The sequence below is a fragment of the Pelophylax lessonae genome (assembly GCF_965119305.1).
Source record: "Pelophylax lessonae genome assembly, chromosome: 6".
Classification (NCBI taxonomy): domain Eukaryota; kingdom Metazoa; phylum Chordata; class Amphibia; order Anura; family Ranidae; genus Pelophylax; species Pelophylax lessonae.
This window is the reverse complement of record NC_138773.1, coordinates 249,316,553-249,338,794: the sequence shown is the minus strand read 5'-3', so window position 1 is coordinate 249,338,794 and position 22,242 is coordinate 249,316,553. Positions and strand designations below refer to the sequence as shown.

The 22,242-nt window shown below is 44.9% G+C and overlaps 1 protein-coding gene across 1 annotated transcript in view; it reads right to left on the bottom strand.

Annotated features, from left to right (window-relative positions):
• LOC309558730 (dynein axonemal heavy chain 11-like) overlaps positions 1-22,242 on the bottom strand; it is a gene marked incomplete at both ends in the record, with an annotated part of 1,130,439 nt that overhangs the window by 456,335 nt on the left and 651,862 nt on the right. The window contains one exon of the mRNA XM_082261779.1: positions 7,568-7,691. Coding sequence (XP_082117905.1) covers positions 7,568-7,691 — 124 coding nt within the window. The remainder of the gene's footprint in view (positions 1-7,567; positions 7,692-22,242) is intronic.

Below are 22,242 nucleotides of genomic sequence, written 5' to 3'. Positions count from 1 at the left end.
AAATTGGGCCCAATTAGCCAGTTTCCCTCCCCGCTGTCATGTGAATTGTTAGTGTTACAAGGTCTCAGGAGTGAATGGGGAGCAGGTGCGTTAAATTTGGTGTTATTGCTCTCACTCTCATACTTGTCACTGTAAGTTCAGCATGGCACCTCATGGCAAAGAACTCTCTGAGGATCTGAAAAAAAGAATTGTTGCTCTACATTAAGATGGCTATAAGAAGATTCCCAAGACCCTGAAACTGAGCTGCAGCATGGTGACCAAGACCATACAGCGGTTTAACAGGACAGGCCTCGTCATGGTCGACCAAAGAAGTTGAGTGCATGTGGTCAGCATCATATCCAGAGGTTGTCTTTGGGAAATAGATGTATGAGTGCTGCCAGCTGTAACGCTTCTGCGTTTCTTATATGGTGTGGATTTTCAGCTGCAGAAATAGTTCCACGTCAGTAGTCATGTAAGAGATATGCTGAGATACCATTCCCAACCTCAATGACTCATCATGTGTGGAAGGTCTTATTTCAGCCAGTAAATACACACAATTAGCAAGCTGGTTCCTAGAATGACTTTATGTATGTGGTAACACAATGATGAAGGTTGAGGGATAGGTTGAGTGGAGGTGGTAGGTGATAGACACTTGAAGGTGAGACAGTAGCAGATGGATGCAGGAAGGTTTAGCAATGTTGTATGGTAGCAGATGACAGAATAGCAGGTGGACATACAAAAGAGATCAACCCAGTGCAGAAAAGTAGCAGTAGTCTCAAGAGCTAGCAATCTAGTTATGCAGATGTGATAAACAGTCTTTACTATGCAGAGCTAGATAGTGTAAGCTTAGTATAAGTTTATAGAGAATTCCCCTGCGGGGTACTTAGCACTATTAGCGATACAGCCGAAGGGTGGTTCAGGAGTGGCGGATGATCCAGTAGCGGGATACAGGGATCAGCGCGGCGAGGTTCCGTCAGCGAGGTAAGCTTGCAAGCATGGAAGCTTCAAGCAAGGTTAGCATCCAGGTAAAGGTGTTTGAACGAACACATGTGAGTGAGAACCGGCGCTTTAAATAGCCATCTAGTCCGGCGCTGGGTGATGACAGCTCCAGTCTTAAAGGTGTATGCGCACCTTTCCAAAAGTAAATGGTGGGGCGCATACACTTGTGGAAAGTGTAATTTAGGGTACCAAAGGTACCGGAACATTACAATACCCCCCCCTTAAGGTCTGCTCCTGAAGGCCTCTGGAGCTGGTTTGTCTGGGTATCTCGCATGAAAATTGCGGATTAATCTAGGGGCATGTATGTCAGAGGTGTTTAGCCAGGTGTCGTCTTGGGGCCCATAGTTCTTCCATCTAACCAAATACTGAAGTCTTCTTCTGTAGATACGAGAATCCAGAATCTCTTTTATCTCGTATTCTTCTCCACCTTCAACTTGTACAGGAGGGGGAGGTGGAATATTAGGCCTTATTCCTTGGTCCGGAACATGGGGTTTTAGTAGCGACACATGGAAAATGGGATGGATTTTTAGGTCCATTGGCAATGTAAGCTGCACTGCAGCTTTTCCAATAAGTTTCTTGATTGGGAAAGGTCCCAAGAACAGAGGTCCAAGCTTTTTGCTAGGGATCTTCAGTCTCAAGTTTTTTGTTGAGAGCCAAACGAGGTCCCCGATAGTATACTGTGGAGAAGGTCTTCTACGAAGATCATAGTACTTCTTTTGTTGACTGTGAGCGTGTGCAATGGTAGTATTTAGTAAACCCAGAGAATCCTTTATTTGGGTAAGATAGTCTGAGGCTACTGGGTTATTTGAAGGAAGGATGCGTGGAGGGAGAATAGAGGGATGGAACCCATAGTTCAAGTAGAACGGACTCTGCTTGGTTGTACTGTGAGTTGCGTTGTTGTAGGCAAATTCTGCCAGGGGGAGAAGATCCAACCAATCATCCTGTTGGTAAGAAGTGTAACAACGTAAATACTGCTCGATGCATTGGTTGACTCTTTCAGTCTGTCCGTTGGTCTGCGGATGGTAAGGAGAAGTGAGCTTCCGCTCAATCCGTAGTATGTGACATAGTTCTTGCCAGAATTTAGAAATAAATTGGGATCCACGGTCAGACAGAAGAGTTTTTGGGATACCATGTAATCTGAAGACATGTTTCATCAGGAGTTCTGCCGTTTGTTTGGACGAAGGTAGTCTGCGAATAGCAATGAAATGTGCCATCTTTGTCAGATGGTCCACTGACACCAAAATGGTATTAAATCCTTTGGAAGGAGGCAATTCTACGATGAAGTCCAATGACAAAACCTCCCATGGAGTTTGGGGTATTGGTAGACTGCATAGTAGACCGGATGGTCTCGTAGTGTCAATTTTGGACCTGGCACAGACATTGCATGAAGAGACGAATTTTTGTATAGATGTTTTCATGTCAGGCCACCAGAATTGTCGAGAAATTTAATTGAAAGTCTTTGTCATACCCATATGTCCTGCCATAGGCACATCATGCGATAATTCCAAGATCTTGGTGCGTAGGGTAGGTGGTATGTAAAGTTTGTCGTTGTAGTAGAGGAAGCCTTCTGCATCAGTATTTAGTTGTGGTGGGGGTGAATCCAAACTTATACCATGCAGAACCTCTTCCTTTAAGGAACGGACAACTCCAATAATGCGTTTGTGAGGTATTATAGGAACGGAAGGGATTTCAAAGTAGTTTTCTTCAGTTAGTCGTGATAGTGCATCCGCCTTTTTGTTCTTATCTGCAGGTGTGTAGGTCACTAGGAAGTTAAACCTTAGAAAGAATAGTGACCATCGTACCTGTCGATGCGAGAGAGTTTTGCTAGTCTGAAGATATTGGAGGTTTTTATGGTCCGTGTATATAATTATTGGTAGTTGGGTGCCTTCGAGTAAATGTCGCCAATTCTCCAGAGCCAATTTTATAGCAAGCAGTTCCTTTTCACCCACGGGGTAATTTATCTCGGGACTGCTCAGGGATTTAGAAAAAAAAGCGACTGGATGAAGTGGTGAAGTGTGGGTAGGTCGTTGGGAGAGTATTGCTCCTACTGCCATGTTTGACGCATCTACCTCCAGAATGTATTGGAGGGATGGGTCTGGATGGCGTAATATGGGAGCGGAAGTAAACCTTGTCTTTAACAAGTGGAAAGCCTTATTTGCTTCTTCTGACCATTTAAATGGTATTTTTATGCTAGTGAGCTGTGTGAGGGGTCTCACAATAGCAGAAAAGTTTTTTATGAACTTCCTGTAGAAATTTGCAAATCCCAGAAATCGCTGTAGCGCCTTGCGTGTAGTTGGTGTAGGCCAATCCTGAATGCAGGATATTTTACTCATGTCCATCTCGATTCCTGTTTTGGATATGATGTAGCCTAGAAAGAGTAACTCATCTTTATGGAACAAGCATTTCTTCAGCTTCACATAAAGATTATGTGCAAGCAATCTCAATAATACAAGTCTTACATGTCTTATGTGTTCAGACAGGGTCCGTGAATATATAAGTATATCGTCCAGATATACCACAACACAGACATCTAGTAAGTCTTTAAAAATATCGTTTATAAAACGTTGGAAAACTGCTGGGGCATTGCATAGGCCGAATGGCATCACAAGATATTCGAACAATCCGTATCTAGTTCTGAATGCAGTCTTCCACTCGTGTCCATCACGGATTCGAATGAGATTGTATGCTCCTTTCAGGTCTAATTTTGAAAAATAGGTAGCTCCACGCACCTGCTCAATGAGCTCAGGGATAAGCGGTAGAGGATAGCGATCTTTTATTGTGATAGCATTCAATTTCCTGTAGTCGATGATAGGTCTGAGACTTGAATCTTTATTGCGAACAAAAAAGAGTCCTGCTGCTGTGGAAGAAGTGGAAGGTCTAATAAAACCTTTTTCCAAGTTCTCATCCAAATAGGTTTTGAGATGGGCAAGTTCATCCTGTGAAAGAGGATAAACATGACCGAACGGCAATTTGCTATTTGGGAGTAGATCAATGCTACAATCATAGTCTCGATGAGGAGGTAATGCTTGAGAATTTTTCTCAAGAAAAACCTCAGAAAGATCCTGATAACATAGTGGTGCAATCTCATCTGTCACCACAGACAGAATCTTCCCGGAAAACGGGAGGTTACACGTTTCCTCGCAATAACAAGAAGGGAAGGTCAAGGACCGTTTCTTCCAATCTATGGTTGGTTGGTGTGTGTGCAACCAGGGAAGTCCCAACACAATGGGAAAGTGGGGTGATGGTATTAAATCGAAGGTAGAAGTCTCCCTATGAGACTCGTTAATAGTGACTAGAAGTGCTTGTGTCTGATCGGTGATCGGACTAGAGGATAACGGAACACCGGTAATAAGACTTACTGAGACAGGTTTGAGTTTAGAAATAATAGGAATTTTATTTAAAGCAGCAAAACATATATCCATATAATTTCCACAAGATCCTGTGTCAATCATGGCCTTAGTAGTAATCCTGTTCTGGTCCCACTGTAATGTCAAAAAAACAGAAATGTAGGGGTTAGTGAATGAAGTTGTCAATCCTCCTAGGGAGACATGTGAACACTCACCCTTCTTTTTGTTGACTAGGGGACAGACGTTTATCTTGTGATCCGGGGATGCACAGTACAAGCAGAGATTTTCATTTCGTCTTTTTCCATAGTTGATAGCGGTGGGCGTATGGTTCCTATCTCCATAGGAACGGGGTCAACGGCCAGACTCCGAGAGGAAACGGATAATGGCATTCCCATCTTTTCAGCCTTTCTTTCTCGTAGTCTTCTATCTATGGTAATACAGAGTTGTATTAGTGCATCCAGGGTTTTTGGCAGATCCGCTCGGGCGAGCTCATCCTTAACGGCTTCTGATAGGCCAAGCCTAAATTGGGTTTTCAGAGATGCATCATTCCATTCTGAATCAAGGGTCCATCTCTTGAACTCTGCGACAAAGTCTTCTACAGGCCTCCTTCCTTGTTTCAAGGATCTTAACTGAAGATCAGCAGTACTCTGCCTATTGGGGTCATCATATAGGCTAGTGAGTTCTGCCAGGAACAAGGCATAGGAGTTGAGAAGCTGGTCGTTTTTCTCAAAAAGAGAATCTGCCCAGGCTCGAGGATCGTTTGATTGGTAAGAAATAATAGTACAAAACTTAATGTGATCAGTAAGGTAGGTACGAGGTTTTAGCAAAAAAAGTAACTCACATGCGTTTTTAAATTCGCGAAATTTTTTGCGATCGCCTGTAAATACCAAAGGGGGATTTATCTTGGGTTCAGGGGACTGAGCAGAGGTAAGTTGTGTCAGTCTAATTACCTGCTGCGACAGAGCCTGATTGTCTTCTTTTAATTCAGCAAGTGCGTGTATTAACGCAGATACTTGCTGTTTTAATTGTGTCACCTGAGTGGTTATTTCTGCTGAATCCATTTTTGGTTCGTTCAATCTGTAACGCTTCTGCGTTTCTTATATGGTGTGGATTTTCAGCTGCAGAAATAGTTCCACGTCAGTATCATGTAAGAGATATGCTGAGATACCATTCCCAACCTCAATGACTCATCATGTGTGGAAGGTCTTATTTCAGCCAGTAAATACACACAATTAGCAAGCTGGTTCCTAGAATGACTTTATGTATGTGGTAACACAATGATGAAGGTTGAGGGATAGGTTGAGTGGAGGTGGTAGGTGATAGACACTTGAAGGTGAGACAGTAGCAGATGGATGCAGGAAGGTTTAGCAATGTTGTATGGTAGCAGATGACAGAATAGCAGGTGGACATACAAAAGAGATCAACCCAGTGCAGAAAAGTAGCAGTAGTCTCAAGAGCTAGCAATCTAGTTATGCAGATGTGATAAACAGTCTTTACTATGCAGAGCTAGATAGTGTAAGCTTAGTATAAGTTTATAGAGAATTCCCCTGCGGGGTACTTAGCACTATTAGCGATACAGCCGAAGGGTGGTTCAGGAGTGGCGGATGATCCAGTAGCGGGATACAGGGATCAGCGCGGCGAGGTTCCGTCAGCGAGGTAAGCTTGCAAGCATGGAAGCTTCAAGCAAGGTTAGCATCCAGGTAAAGGTGTTTGAACGAACACATGTGAGTGAGAACCGGCGCTTTAAATAGCCATCTAGTCCGGCGCTGGGTGATGACAGCTCCAGTCTTAAAGGTGTATGCGCACCTTTCCAAAAGTAAATGGTGGGGCGCATACACTTGTGGAAAGTGTAATTTAGGGTACCAAAGGTACCGGAACATTACAATAGCATTGCTGCAGAGGTTGAAGGGGTGGGGGGTCAGCCTGTCAGTGCTCAGACCATACTCCGCACACGGCAACAAATTGGTCTGCATGGCTGTCGTCCCAGAAGGTAGCCTCTTCTAAAGATGATGTACAAGAAAACCCGTAATCAGTTTGCTGAAAACAAGCAGACTAAGGACATGGATTACTGGAACCATGTCCTGTGGTCTGATGAGCCCAAGATAAAGTTATTTGGATCAGATGGTGTCAAGCGTGTGTGACAGCAACCAGGTGAGGAGTACAAAGACAAGTGTGTCTTGCCTACTGTCAAGCATGGTGGTGGGAGAGTCATGGTCTGGGGCTGCATGAGTGCTCCTGGCACTAAGGAGCTACAGTATATTGAGGGAACCATGAATGCCAACATGTACTGTGACATACTGAAGCAGAGCATGATCCCCTCCCTTCAGAGACTGGGCTGCAGAGCAGTATTCCAACATGCAGACCCCAAAAACACCTCCAAGATCCATTGCCTTGCTAAAGAAGCTGAGGGTAAAGGTGATGGACTGGCCAAGCATGTCTCCAAACCTAAACCCTATTGAGCATCTGTGGGGCATCCTGGAACAGAAGGTGGAGGAGCGCAAGGTCTCTAACATCCACCAGCTCTGTGATGTTGTCATGGAGGAGTGGAAGAGGACTCCAGTGACAACCTGTGAATCTCTGGGGAACTGCATGGCCAAGAGGGTTAAGACAGTGCTGGAAAATAATGGTGACCACACAAAATACTGACACTTTGGGCCCAATTTTTAAATTTTCACTTAGGGGTGTACTCACTTTTGTTGCCAGTGGTTTAGACATTAATTGTTGTGTGTTGAGTTATTTTGAGGGGACAGCAAATTTACACTGTTATACAAACTGCACACTCACTACTTTACATTGTAGCAAAGTGTTATTCTTCAGTGTTGTCACATGAAAATATATATTAAAATATTTACAAAAATGTGAGGGGTATACTCACTTTTGTGAGATACTGTATAAATAAAACGCCATAAAAAAAAAAACAAAAAAAAAACATAGCAGGTCAATTGTAAAAACAAGCCATGGCTACATGACCAGTTTTAAATGTGACTGCCACTGAATGCATTGGAACAGACCAGAAGCAGTTTTACTGCTTTACTACTTCTAAGGTTGGGCCCACACATGTCCAAAAATCTTACACATTTTATTGTGAAATCGCTACTTCTATGACAATATCACCCCACCAGATTTGCTACACAGTAGCAGATAAATGCAATAGTTGCCAGTGCGAGATAACTCATGTTACCAAGCAATTATGAGTTCCAATTGTAACTGGGATGACTCATTTGAAGAATAATTGATAGTACCTGATGCCAGCATGTCATTGATTAGAACAAGGAATCGTTCATCGGGTATCTGAGCATCTGTGTGCAGGAACACGGTGCCAATATTCTTTATTCCCACTTTGAAATACAAGGTAGCTATATCACTCTGCAAAATAAATGAATTAATATAGAAAGAGGCATAAGTACATAAAAACAAATGAAAATCAATGGTATAAAAAAAGTAAAATAAAAAAACAAAGGGTATTAAGGATCGATTCACACCTATGCATTTTGCTTTTGAGCATTTCGGTAGTGCTTTTTGCTGTGCTTTCCACATTATTTTACCATGGCTTTTTGGTGCAATTTTACCATGATTTTGCTGCGATTTTACAGCAATTTGTATTTTTTGTTTTGGAAAATTTGTTGTTGGGCAGATTTAAAAACGCAAAATGAAAATAGCATCAAAATCGCGTCAAAATAGTGGTTAAAAACACAATACTTTTTGGATGCAGGTCTATTGAAGTCTATTGCATGCAAAACACTGCATTTTGCAAGAAAGAAAAAGTAAACGAACCTTTCCAAAAACGCAGAGGCACAAAAATGCAATGATATGAACATGTTCCATAGGAACCTATGTTAAAAAAATGAAATGCATTTCTGCAAAAAGCATGAAAAAACGCATTAGTGTGGATCCAGCCTAAGGAAAGATTTACATAGCTGCACCGACTATCTTAATAATTCCATTATATTTGGAATTTGTGATGAAGATGTAGAGACTGTATTTTCTTAAAAGGCTCTGCTGTGCTTTGCACTTGTTCAGGGAATGGCCTTTTGGTTCCTTTTGGCCTACCTCAATATCACCTGTCAGGTTCTGCTACACAAATGAAGTATGGTTATTATATCTGTATCATGTAGCAGGTGAGATATGCAACACCTCACAGAGGTGTTGAAAAATGAATTGATGGATTATAAGAGTCTGTCAGTTAGGCAGCAGTTGGATTGAAAATTAAATACTGTATGTCACTGTACCTTTTAGGTGTACGTTTAGTAACCAATGTTAAATGGGTGTTAAGTGGTATTAGGCTTTATCACAGAGAATCAAGGTGATAATTTCCTAAGACATGTTTAGTAAACCGTGTTAACTAAGGTAGGAACCAAATATCACCTCTCTTTACCTTCCGGTGTTGTCTCTGTGATAACTACAGTGTTAGTATAGGAATGTACCTGTTTAGTAACCCATGTTAGGTCAGAAGAGTCTTAAAACCAGTGTAAACTTGGTGTTAAATCTCCTGAATTTAACACCTAGTCAGACCAGGTGTTAAGGCCTTTTTTTCAGTGTAGAAGAGGAATTTTACTGCACATTGTGGTCAGTAAGTGCTTCAGGACAACACTATTGTAGACTGCAGGGTATGAGTTCATCTAGAACCCTGTGTCTGCAGCATTCACATATCACGCATATATAATGGCAGAGCAGAGTGGACATCTGTGCTGAGAAAGGAGAGGAGTAGACCTCAATGACAGAGAGGTGCATATTTCTTACCGCATGAGACCACTATCTTAACCACTTAAGCCCCGGAAGATTTTACCCCCTTCCTGACCAGGGCCTATTTTGCAATTTGGCACTGCATGATTTTAACGGACAATTGCGCGGTCCTGCGACGCTGTACCCAAATGAAATTGACGTCCTTTTTTTCCACAAATAGAGCTTTTTTTTTGGTGGTATTTGATCACCTGTGCGATTTTTTGATCATACGCTATAAACAAAAAAAGAGCGACAATTTTGCAAAAATAACAATATTTTTCACATTTTTTATATGAAATTCCCCCCCAAAAAAATGTAAAAATCAAAATTTTTTAACATTTTAGGCCAATTTGTTTTCTGCTACATATGTTTGGTAAAAATAAAATTGCGTATTTTGATTGGTTTGCGCAAAAGTTATTGCGTTTACTAACTAAGGGAAAGATTTTTGTCATTTTTATTGTTTTTTTTTTTTAACAAGTAATGGCGGCGATCTGCGATTTTTCTGCGGGACTGCGACATTGCGGCGGACAGATCGGACCCTTGACTGACATTTTTGACACTTTTGGGGGTACCAGTGACATTACTACAGTAATCAATCCTATACATATGCACTGTTACTGTAAAAATGACACTGGCAGGGAAGGGGTTAACTTTATTGGAGAGGGAGGGGTTAAGTGTGTCCCTAGGGGCGTTCTTCTAACTGTGATTGGATGTGGCTTTTGATGTAACAGCAGAGATCTATGGTCCTACATAGCAGGACCGTATGATCTCTGCTGTTACACAGGGGAGAAAGACAGGCAGCTTTGTTTACATTAGCCGTCTGCCTTTCTCCCGTGTAACCGATGATCACGAGTGACCGTCGGACATCAGGTCCGCTGGTCACACGCGCGGGGGGTCCATGACCGAGCGGGAGTGCGCCTCCAGCGGCGCGCGCTCGCTCCCTAGAGCCTCACAGGCTAGTGACATAGTACTGTCACTTTGCCGGTGAGGGGCTGACCGCCACAGTAAATAGTCGTGCGGCGGTCGGCAAGTGGTTAAGCCAGTCATACATGGACGGAAATTTGGCTGGTTCAGCATGAACCAACTGAAATTCCATCAATGTATGGGCAGGCTGGTTGTACAGAAGTTGAGTGGTAGATGGACTTCTGTACAACCAACCTGTCGGGGTTTTCCCCGATCAATTAGTGCTGCCAGCTATAGCGTGCAGTACTGATCAGTATTCTGACAGAGGGGAAGTATCCCTGTGGTCAGAACACAATAGCTCAGTGGAAAGGATTCCCCTTTTTTTGTTTAACTCGGTGGTTGAAAAAAAAAAAAAAAAAATATTAATGTATGCCTTAGCATGTCTGATGCTTGGCAGCTGACATGTAGGATTGATATGTACTTTTAAGGGCCGATTCACACCACACCAGCACATGAATCACACAGAAATGCACTATGAGTTCCTGTGCGATCAGAGGCATGCAAAATTCATTCCATTTGTGATCTGCAGTGGGTATCAATAGAAAGGTAATGACTCCCCAAATGCAGGTTGGAAATGCAGTGCGAACCAGCCCTAAAAGAGAAAAAAATAATGTGTCTGGAAATGAATGCAGTTAGCTAAGGTGGAAGGGATGGCAGGGTAATATTAAAAACAATCTTTATTATTTTAATAAAGGTGTGTATAGGTTTTAAATGTGTTTTTTTTATTGGCTATATTTTAACCCCATAACTCAGTTCTGAGGATTAACTTATGATCCTTTAGGGTGGAGGATGGTGTAGGAATAGTAGTTTTAAAAAAATAATATATGTAAATTTATGTTTTAGAATATTAGTCAGGGTGTGTATGCAGTGGTGGGATTCAGCCGGTTCGCACCGGTTCCATAGAACCGGTTGCTAACTTTCTGCAAGTTCGCAGAACCGGCTGAATCCCTCTGCGCGTCTGAGGAAGCGCAGGACAATTGAATGTCCCGCGCTCGGACAGACGTGGCGGCCGGGGGGCGGAGCAGTGCGCTCCTCCCCGCCCATTCTGTGACAATAGCGAATGAGAATTAGCTATTGTCACATGATCCTCCTCCTGGCCAATCAGGGAGCAGGTCCTCCCGCTTCCTGATTGGCTGAAAGGCAAACACCGTGCCATTGGACGAGGAGGAGGCGCCGCGGGAGGACTCGGAGACGCGGGGAGCCGACTGCGAGACCGTCCATGAGGTAAGTGCATGGGTCTCGCGGGGGGGATCGCTGGCACTCTGCAATTGGGGGGCAATGTTGTGGCTGGCACTCTGCAATTGGGGGGCAATGTTGTGGCTGGCACTCTGCAATTGGGGGCAATACTCTGGCTGGCACTCTGCAATTGGGGGCAATGTTGTGGCTGGCACTCTGCAATTGGGGGCAATGCTGTGGCTGGCACTCTGCAATTGGGGGCAATACTCTGGCTGGCACTCTGCAATTGGGGGCAATGCTGTGGCTGGCACTCTGCAATTGGGGGCAATGCTGTGGCTGGCACTCTGCAATTGGGGGCAATGCTGTGGCTGGCACTCTGCAATTGGGGGCAATACTCTGGCTGGCACTCTGCAATTGGGGGCAATACTCTGGCTGGCACTCTGCAATTGGGGGCAATACTCTGGCTGGCACTCTGCAATTGGGGGCAATGCTGTGGCTGGCACTCTGCAATTGGGGGCAATACTCTGGCTGGCACTCTGCAATTGGGGGCAATACTCTGGCTGGCACTCTGCAATTGGGGGCAATACTCTGGCTGGCACTCTGCAATTGGGGGCAATGCTGTGGCTGGCACTCTGCAATTTGGGGCAATGCTGTGGCTGGCACTCTGCAATTGGGGGCAATGTTGTGGCTGGCACTCTGCAATTGGGGGCAATACTCTGGCTGGCACTCTGCAATTGGGGGCAATACTCTGGCTGGCACTCTGCAATTGGGGGCAATACTCTGGCTGGCACTCTGCAATTGGGGGCAATGTTGTGGCTGCCACTCTGCAATTTGGGGCAATGCTGTGGCTGGCACTCTGCAATTTGGGGCAATGCTGTGGCTGGCACTCTGCAATTGGGGGCAATGCTGTGGCTGGCACTCTGCAATTTGGGGCAATGCTGTGGCTGGCACTCTGCAATTTGGGGCAATGCTGTGGCTGGCACTCTGCAATTGGGGGCAATGCTGTGGCTGGCACTCTGCAATTGGGGGCAATGCTGTGGCTGGCACTCTGCAATTGGGGGCAATACTCTGGCTGGCACTCTGCAATTGGGGGCAATACTCTGGCTGGCACTCTGCAATTTAGGGCAATACTCTGGCTGGCACTCTGCAATTGGGGGCAATACTCTGGCTGGCACTCTGCAATTTGGGGCAATGCTGTGGCTGGCACTCTGCAATTGGGGGCAATGTTGTGGCTGGCACTCTGCAATTGGGGGCAATACTCTGGCTGGCACTCTGCAATTGGGGGCAATACTCTGGCTGGCACTCTGCAATTGGGGGCAATGTTGTGGCTGGCACTCTGCAATTTGGGGCAATGCTGTGGCTGGCGCTCTGCAATTGGGGGCAATGCTGTGGCTGGCGCTCTGCAATTGGGGGCAATACTCTGGCTGGCGCTCTGCAATTGGGGGCAATACTCTGGCTGGCGCTCTGCAATTTGGGGCAATGCTGGGGCTGGCGCTCTGCAATTGGGGGCAATGCTGTGGCTGGCGCTCTGCAATTGGGGGCAATACTCTGGCTGGCACTCTGCAATCATTAGGGGCAATGCTGTGGCTGGCACTCTGCAATCATTGGGGGCAATGCTGTGGCTGGCACTCTGCAATCATTGGGGGCAATGCTGTGGCTGGCACTCTGCAATCATTGGGGGCAATGCTGTGGCTGGCACTCTGCAATCATTGGGGGCAATGCTGTGGCTGGCACTCTGCAATCATTGGGGGCAATGCTGTGGCTGGCACTCTGCAATCATTGGGGGCAATGCGGTGGCTGGCACTCTGCAATTTGGGAGCAATGCTGTGGCTGGCACTCTGCAATCATTGGGGGCAATGCTGTGGCTGGCACTCTGCAATCATTGGGGGCAATGCTGTGGCTGGCACTCTGCAATCATTGGGGGCAATGCTGTGGCTGGCACTCTGCAATTTGGGAGCAATGCTGTGGCTGACACTCTGCAATCATTGGGGGCAATGCTGTGGCTGGCACTCTGCAATCATTGGGGGCAATGCTGTGGCTGGCACTCTGCAATCATTGGGGGCAATGCTGTGGTCACTGTGCATTGAAAGGGGGGGCACGCTGGTCTCTCTGCATTGAAAGGGGGGCACGCTGGTCACTGTGCATTAAAGGGGGCATGTACACTGGTCACTGCATTGAAAGGGGCACGCTGGTCTCTCTGCATTGAAAGGGGGGCACGCTGGTCACTGTGCATTAAAGGGGGCATGTACACTGGTCACTGCATTGAAAGGGGGCACGCTGGTCTCTCTGCATTGAAAGGGGGCACTCTGGTCACTGTGCATTGAAGGGGGCATGTACACTGGTCACTGTGCATTGAAAGGGGGGCACGCTGGTCACTGTGCATTGAAAGGGGGGCACGCTGGTCTCTCTGCATTGAAAGGGGGAACGCTGGTCACTGTGCATTGAAAGGGGGCACGCTGGTCATTCTGCTGGGAAAGTCGGAACTGGTTACTAAAATTTTTGAATCCCACCACTGTGTGTATGTGCTTTTACATGTGTTTATTTTTTATTTTTCAACAGCTCCGAGAAACATTGAATGTTTCTTTACTGTGGATCGTAGGTTTTCTCACACAGGATGGCTGCTGTGCAGCTAGTTAAACCTTCCCCACTCTCTAACACGGTGCTAACACTCTGATAGCTAACACCGCTTATCACCGAGCTGGAGTCAACACAACACGGTTTACTAAACAGCCTCACAGCCGGTGTTAAAATTGGCGGTGTTAGAGCGTGTTAGGAGAATGGTGATAACGCAAGAATTAACACCGGTTACTAAACGTACACCTTAATGTATACACATAGTGGTTGAAAATCAGTGGGATTTTCTATGTCAGTAAAGACAGCATGCAATTAGGCGTTACAATTCACCAAAAATGTATTGCAAGCAGCATTCAGCTTCAACACCCAAGAAGTTACCTCACACTATCGCTGCTTTCTGAAGAGTGATCTGCACTTGACAGTGGTGATGAGGCATTGTATTGCCTCCTCACTGCCTGCTTTAACCACTTGAACCCCACACTAGTGCATTGCACAAAGTTGCTGGGTATCGGCTCATTCAATTTAATAGGTCACGTTCAGCAGGCTGTACTGCTTGCTGAATGTAACAGTGAGAACAATTTTTGCCATGCCATGATTTAAAGCATTGTGACATATGTGCACACCCCTCCACTGTCTTTGCAGTTAAAGGGGGAGTGTCTTTGTGGCTCAACCATGTGGTTTTTAACCCCCCCCCCCTTCAACAGCTAGTGTAAACAAGACCTCACGCAGCCACCTCTAATAAGTACCACCTCCCTCTACAGTAGGGGAACTGCTTCAGCTCTATCTCTGTTTGTAACAGGGGGTGCTAAGATGCCAAAAGGGAAGGGTCCTGTCTTTTTGTTGCTGGTAATGGGCTTGCCATTTTAGACCCCTGAGGATAATATATTAATAGCCAGGCGGGGTAATTTAGAGCAGGAGAATTTGAACTGGTGAGCAAGCAGAGAAGGGTTGCCATTGAAATGGGCTAGCAAAAGGGACTCCAACTCCTTCTTGGGAAAAAATGTCCTCCAATTGGAAGCTAGAGTTACCTGGGGAAGATAGTTTAGGTGTAAACTCTATAAGAGAGACTAAGGCCAGCCATACACAGTTCGGATAATTCAAACTCTAAATGGGCAGGTTGAATGTAACCAATCAATCAACTTCAGTACAACCAGCCTGCCAGATTCTTTTGCGATTATTGCTAATGACTTCTATAGCTGCTAGCGATAATCACTGTCTTCTCTCAGCGCCTTCATCCGCCAGGAGAAGATAATGGCCCCACAGAAGGGATCCTGGCATCAACACTGCCTGTGTTAATAGGGGAATTGAGAAAAATTATTTTGTGCAACCCATAGTTGCAGGAAAGAAATTTGCTCAATGTATGGCCGGCCTAAGTAAACACCGGAGTCACTCTGAAATAAGGAAAACATTTGCTTTTTTGGATGTTCCTTGTTAAGCAACTGTGATAGAGAGGTTTCTGTTGAATACTGGAGTGACAGTAACGTTTAATCCTTTCTGGAGTAAAGCTTAGGCTTCATGTGCACTTGGCTGTGATTTACTGCAGGCCGTGGGAAAACGCAACATGTGGCAAAATCACACCACAATTTTACAGCAATTTTGCAGCTGTTTTGCCACGTTTTGCAGTTTCCCACGGCCTGCGATCAAAATGCTCTTATGCTGAACGTAAATCTTTTGTGCTCAAGAGAGGGCAGCTGACGGAGGTTGAACCTCACCTAACCGCAGCAGCTCCTAAACTCTCCTAAAAGCCTATGTGGACATTGACACATAGGCTTTTATGGAGTTGAGTTTAGAAGCTTTTGCAAAAAAACGCCCAAATCTCCTAAATTCGAGTTTAGGAGCTGCTAGTGTACATGACGCCTTAAAGTTTCTTTCAACCGAACCTGACCTGACATTATGGGCCTGTGTATGGGCTGAAGAATAAAGAGAGAATGCTGCTCAATAATGAAGTAAGCTCTGACTGTACAGCAAGGGGTGGTGTGCTTAGTGTCTGTGGGGTGGTGGGCCCTGTCCTAGGAAAAGGTATATATGGATGCTGTATTTTCCACTTGTGAGCTCTGCCTAAGTAACTTGAAACTTAATAGGAAGTAGTGTTGGGCGAATGGTTCGGCCAGAGCATGAGCCCGTTCGGCGAACACCCGAATTGTTGGAGCATTCAACCATTTGTTCGGCCCGCCAAGCACCCCACAATGCACTGCGTGCCGCACAGTGCATTGGAAGCCCTGTTTGGCTGAAGCAAAGGATTTGCCCAATCAGGGCACAATACACTGTCAGAGTCATGATTGGAGAAAGTAAGGATGACTGTGCCCAATCATGACTCATTGCTCATAGGCCCACCCCACACTATAAAAGGTTCCTTCCCAGAGCAGCGTGAGTGAAGTGTGGCTGTTCATTTAAACTGTAGTGCCAGTTTAGTGTTTCAGGGCAGGTTACCTGTAGTATATTGAAGTGTGTCAGTGTAGAGTGTCAGGGCAGTTTTACTGCAGTATATTGAAGTGCGTTAGTGCACTTTCACTGCAATGTATTGAAGTGCGTTAGTGTACGCTTACTGCAGTATATTGAAGTGCCATCAGGGTACTTTTGAGGCAGTACATTGAAGTGCATTAGTGCACTTTTACAGCAATATATTGAAGTGCGTTAGTGCACTTTTACTGCAATGTATTGAAGTGTGTTAGTGTACTATTACGGCAGTACATTGAAGTGCGTTCGTGCACTATTACGGCCAGTGGTGTATTTAGGTTTTCTGTTGCCCTAGGCCTGACTAAACTTGGGCACCCCCTAATTTAAATATGACCCACCCCTTCCTGTAAAGGCCACACCCCTTCCTGTTTTATGACCCGCTTTGTCATCTGTAAACCACAACCACAGACTATCAGTGCCCATCAGTGTAGCCTCGTCAGTTCTCATAAGTTCAGCCTCATCAGTGCCCATGCGGTCTGTTCGAATGTCCTCAACGGTATTATCATACCCACAGGTAGCAGTTTGACCGTTTTATGGGGGTGCCAGACTGATTTGCCTCCTGGACCCTGCCCTCCTGCCCAATTCACCCCTTAAGACTGGCACTATACTTAAAGTGTAGCGCAAGCGGGTAGGGATCTTTTTCGTGCAAGAGCCGGGAGAAGGCTGTTTTTTTTTTTTTTTTTTCTTTCAGGGTGCTGCTTTTTTGCTGCCCCCCTGCAAAGTGCCACCCTAGGCCTGGGCCTTGTTGGCCTAGGCCAAGATACAGCATTGATTAGGGCAGTATATTGAAGTGCGTTAGTGCACTTTTACTGAAATATTGAAGTGCTTTAGTGCACTTTTATGGCAGTATATTGAAGTGTGTTAGTGCACTTTTACTGCAGTTTAATGAAGTGCATCCGGGAAATTTTACTGCAGTATATTGTAGTGTGTCAGTGGAGCGTGTCTGTGTGATGCGTATTCTAGTTAACCACTTTAGGACCGGAGTATTTTCCTGCTTTACGTCCAGGCCACTTTTTGAAATTCGGCACTGTGCAACTTTAACTGACAATTGCGCGGTCATGCAACGCCGTACCCAAACTAAATTTACGTACTTTTTTCCTACAAACAGAGCTTTCTTTTGGTGGTATTTGAACACCTCTGCGCTTTTCATTTTTTGCGATATTAATAAAAAAAAGCAACAATTTTGAAAAAATAACAACATTTTTTTACTTTGACAGTTAAAAAATATCCAATATATTCAGTTTTTGTCATATATTTAGGCCAAAATGTATTTAGCTACATGTCTTTGACAAAAAAATTCTCAATGAGCGTATTTTTAACCGCTTTAAGACTGGAAGATTTTACCCCATTCCTGACTAGGCCATATTTTGAGATTCGGCACTGCGTTATTTTAACAGACAATTTCGCAGTCGTGCGACGCTGTACCCAAATTAAATTTATGTCCTTTTTTTCTCACACATAGAGCTTTCTTTTGGTGGTATTTGATCACCTGTGCGATTTTTACTTTTTACGCTATAAACAAAAAAAGCGACAATTTTGAAAAAATAATAATATTTTTCACATTTTTTTATATGAAATCCCCCCCCCCCCAAAAAAAAGTAAAAATCAAATTTTTTTAACATTTTAGGCCAATTTGTTTTCTGCTACATATGTTTGGTAAAAAAATCGCAATAAGCGTATTTTTATTGGTTTGCGCAAAAGTTATCGCAGCTACTAACTATGGGAAATTTATGTCATTTTTATTTTTTTTTTAACTAGTAATGGCGGCGATCTGCGTTTTTTTTGCGGGGCTGCGACATTGCGGCGGACAGATCGGACCCCTAACTGACATTTTTGACACTTTTGGGGGTACCAGTGACATTACAACAGTAATCAGTGCTAAAAATATGCACTGTTACTGTAAAAATGACACTGGCAGGGAAGGGGTTAACTTTTATTGGTGATCAAGGGGTTAATGTATGCCTGGTGCTTACTGACGTGTGTGGGGGGAGGGGACTGTGTGACACAGGCAAAGATCGCAGGTTCAGCTATGCTGAATCCTGTAATCTGTGACTGCCTGTCACATAGGAAATCCGCCCGCTTTGTTTACACAAGCGGGCGGATCTCCTTACTCGATCACCGACGACCGGGGAAGAGCGGTGGTGATCACCGCCTCTCCTCCCCTGGCCCAACTCCCGCTGTGTCTGAATACAGCGGGAACGAGCCTGTGGCGGTGCGCGTGCGCCGCGCACAAGGGGAGGAGTCCAGCGGCGTAGACCCACGTCGCTGGACGATAACGAACCACTTTGCCGCAGTACTCTCCATGTAAGCGGTTGGCAAGTGGTTAAAATGCACCAAACACCACTTTCCATTGATTAAAGTGCATCCAAGTACACTTTTTCCTGTCTCTATTACATTTCGGTAATAGGCCCCCCCCATCATGTCTGGGAGGCCAACAAGGAGAGGCAGACATTTCCAACGGCAAATCACTATTTCCTCTGTTTAGTGATGTTGTCCATGCTATCCAGCCACAGCATGCAGAGGAGGTGGTGGAATGGCTTACTAAACCATCCTTATCCTCCTCATTCTCTATCACCCAAGCAGAGACAAGTGCACAGTCCACAGCAGCTGCCAAAGCGGCTTATTCAGCCTCCTTGTCCACAGCTACTCCTACCATAGCCCCAGCATCATGCTCTATGTGTACACTACATATATTTATACTGATCTCTCAGTAGAGAGTATCTGTCACTGCCCATGCTATCACAAGGGATTTTGTTTATCCCTTATGATAGGAATCAAGTTTAAAATAAATGAAAGAAACAGTGTAAAAATAATTCTAAGAAAATAAATATTACAAATCTAAAAAAATTTAAAGCACCCTGTCCCCCATGCTCATGTGCAAATGTGATTCAAATGTGATTTTCATTCGCTATTGTCACACAAATGGGTGGGCTAGGGCTCAGTGCTCTGAGCCCTGGGTCCACCCTTTTCTAAAGCCGACGTTTCCTGTCTCCTGATCAGTCTGTCTTCTCACAGGCAGGCGGAGTGCATTCGATATCACTGTCAGGACAGAGCCGGAACTACAAAGGAAACATCGGCTCCTTCTGACAGCTCCGCTGGCATACACAGGCTCAGTGGCAGGGGGGGGGGGGCGGATGCAATGATTTTGCGGGCCGCAGGTTCCCCACCCCTGCTGTAAAGGCTTTTAAAGCAGCGTCTATGGAGGTGTTTAGGTACCATAGTTTGTTACTATTTCACGGGCCTGCAAAATTTTAAATCCTTACATGTTTGGTATCTAATACGGTTAACATAATCCTTTATATTTTACCAAAACATTTGGTATTATACAGTGTTTGTGTGCACTAAAATGCATTTTATTCTGTGTGGCCTCTGTTTTTAGAAAATATATAATTTGGGGGTATAAGTTAAGTTTCTATGGAAAAAAAAATGCAAATTTAACATGTATGTGAGAAAAGTTAGAATTTGACTGGGCAGAAAAAGGTTAAAAGGGTCATAACCCTCCCTTACACCCTTAAGGTTTTGCCTGTAGTTGTACTTTAATCCCAATGAATAATGATATTGATTATATAAGCATAAAGCACTGGATGACAGAGGCCAGGCTGGCACCAAGCCGAAAACAGCTCAATGGTTGTTGAAGGGTCAGAACTGATAGTGAATAACAGTAGATGGCTCATTAAAGTACACCTTTTATGGAAGACTTATGTAGGATGCCAATGCCTGGGAGCTATAATTTTCATAAGGACCGCAGTGGCAGTCCTTGTAATACTGCAAAATCAAACATGTAGATTTACCCATAGCAACTTACAGTAGGCTACCAATTCTAAGCTATTTAGAGCTGATCTGTAATTGGTAACTATAGCTTACTGGGCATTATTGCTCATTGTAGTTTTAATTCACCCATGAAATACAAACTACAGCTTTTGACAGTCATTAGCCTTGGAACTCATGCCTTAAAAACCACATAAATATTAATAAGTGATTCCAGCAACTAATCTTTGTTCCATTCCTTTTTTTGTAACTGCATTGTCTGCCCTCAGTTTGTAAAGTGCTGTGCAATCAGTTGCAGCTATATAAATCCTGTATAATAATAATAATAACAATAATAATGTAAAAGAAAACATGATTGATAACACCAGGCCACCTTCCTCCATTGCCCAGTTCTGATGCTCATGTGCCCACTGTAGGCTCTTTTGACTGTGAACACAGGTCAGTATGGTTACCCTGACTGGTTTGTGGCTATGCAGCCCCATACACCACACCTGCAATGCCCATTTTTTTTGCTTTTAACAAATCAACTTTAGGGACAACATGTTTACTTGCCGCCTAATAAATTGAACTGACTTCCAGATGGCATTGTAAAGAGATAATCAATGTTATTCTTTTAAAGCAATGGTCGGCAACCTACGCCCTGGGGGCCGCACCCGGCCCGCCACCGCTAAATGTCTGGCCCGTCAGTGCCTGTTATGAATTCACGTGCACCCGGCCAGCAGACATTTTAACCACCTCGCGCCCGTGCTATAGTCGAAAGATGGCTACAGCTCAGGGCTTAATTGCTGGGAGGGTGTCTATGTATGTCCACCCGGTAACACGCTCTCAGCACACCCCCGCGGGTGTGCTTCGGGGGAAATCTTTGATGGTCATGTCCCTTGGACACAGCCAATCATGGTAAATAGCCAATCGCAGTGGCCATTTATCAAGTGATCGTCTTGTCCAATGGGAGATGATCACATATGAGATAATCTCTCCCTGACGGCTCTCCTTCCTCACACAGGGACCACCTGTGAGGAGGGAGAGTGATATCGGAGCAAAGTGAGTGTTTTGTCCTTGCAAAAACAGTGCCCATCAGTGCCACAGTACCATCAGTACCTACTGTGTCATCAGTGCCCACAGTGTCATCAGTGCCCACAGTGCCCACAGTGTCATCAGTGCCCACAGTGTCATCAGTGATCACAGTGCCATCAGTGCCCACAGTGCCATCAGTTCCCAGAGTGCCCACTGTGTCATCAGTGCCCACAGTGCCATCAGATTCCACAGTGTCCACAGTGTCATCAGTGTCCATAGTGCCATCAGTGCCCAGATTGCCATCAGTGCCCACAGTGCATTAGTGCCAACAGTGTCATAAGTGCCCACAGTGTCATAAGTGCCCACAGTGCCATCATTGCCGCAGTATCACCGTGTCATATGTGTCATCAGTGTCACCGTGTCATATGTGCCACAGTGCCATTAGTGCCATCAATGTCATCAGTGCCATCAGTGCCATCAGTATCACCGTATTACTGTTATAATTACTGTTCTGTTAATAATGTTTAAAAGTAAATGTTATTTGACGTTTCTTGTATTTTGTTGAGTGATATTATCATACAGCGGGATAGGGATCAGGGCACTGCTATAAAGTGAAAACCATCTTAATGTGCAGCAGGGTAGTTTTCCCTTTATGACGCCAGCATCAGTGGCCGGGTGTTACAAGGAAAGGGTCTGGAGACATGCTGGAGCTATACGAGAGCAATAATGGGTGGGGGACCCTGCAGCTATGCCAGGGCCTCGAAGGAGTGAACCTGCATGCTCCTTCGCGGTGAACTGGCTTTGTATTAGTGAAGCACCTTAAAGTGAGGTAAACCTGTTCTGTTAATATTACTATGTTAGGATTATTATTATCTTCATTTATTAGCTGGTAAATGCAGCCCACATTGAATCTGGCCCTTAAGTGGAAAAAGGTTGCTGACCCCTGCTTTAAAGTGTTACTATACTCAGGACCCTACATTCACTATATCTGGTCTCTCACAAGACACAGAACATGGAAATGCAATTATTTTTGTAAAAAAACGTGCTAAATACTTTTTCTCAGTAGTATATAGCTGTCTATCAGTGTCCGGCCGAGCACTGGTTGACCTCCTCCTACCTAGCCACTGCACATATACAGCCAGGTGGGCGATCCCTCCTTCTGAGTGGAAATTCCTGAACATCCTTCAGAAGGAGGGAGATGGCACGGCCACTTGCCCGCTAAGCTGCGTGATCCCGGGCTGCC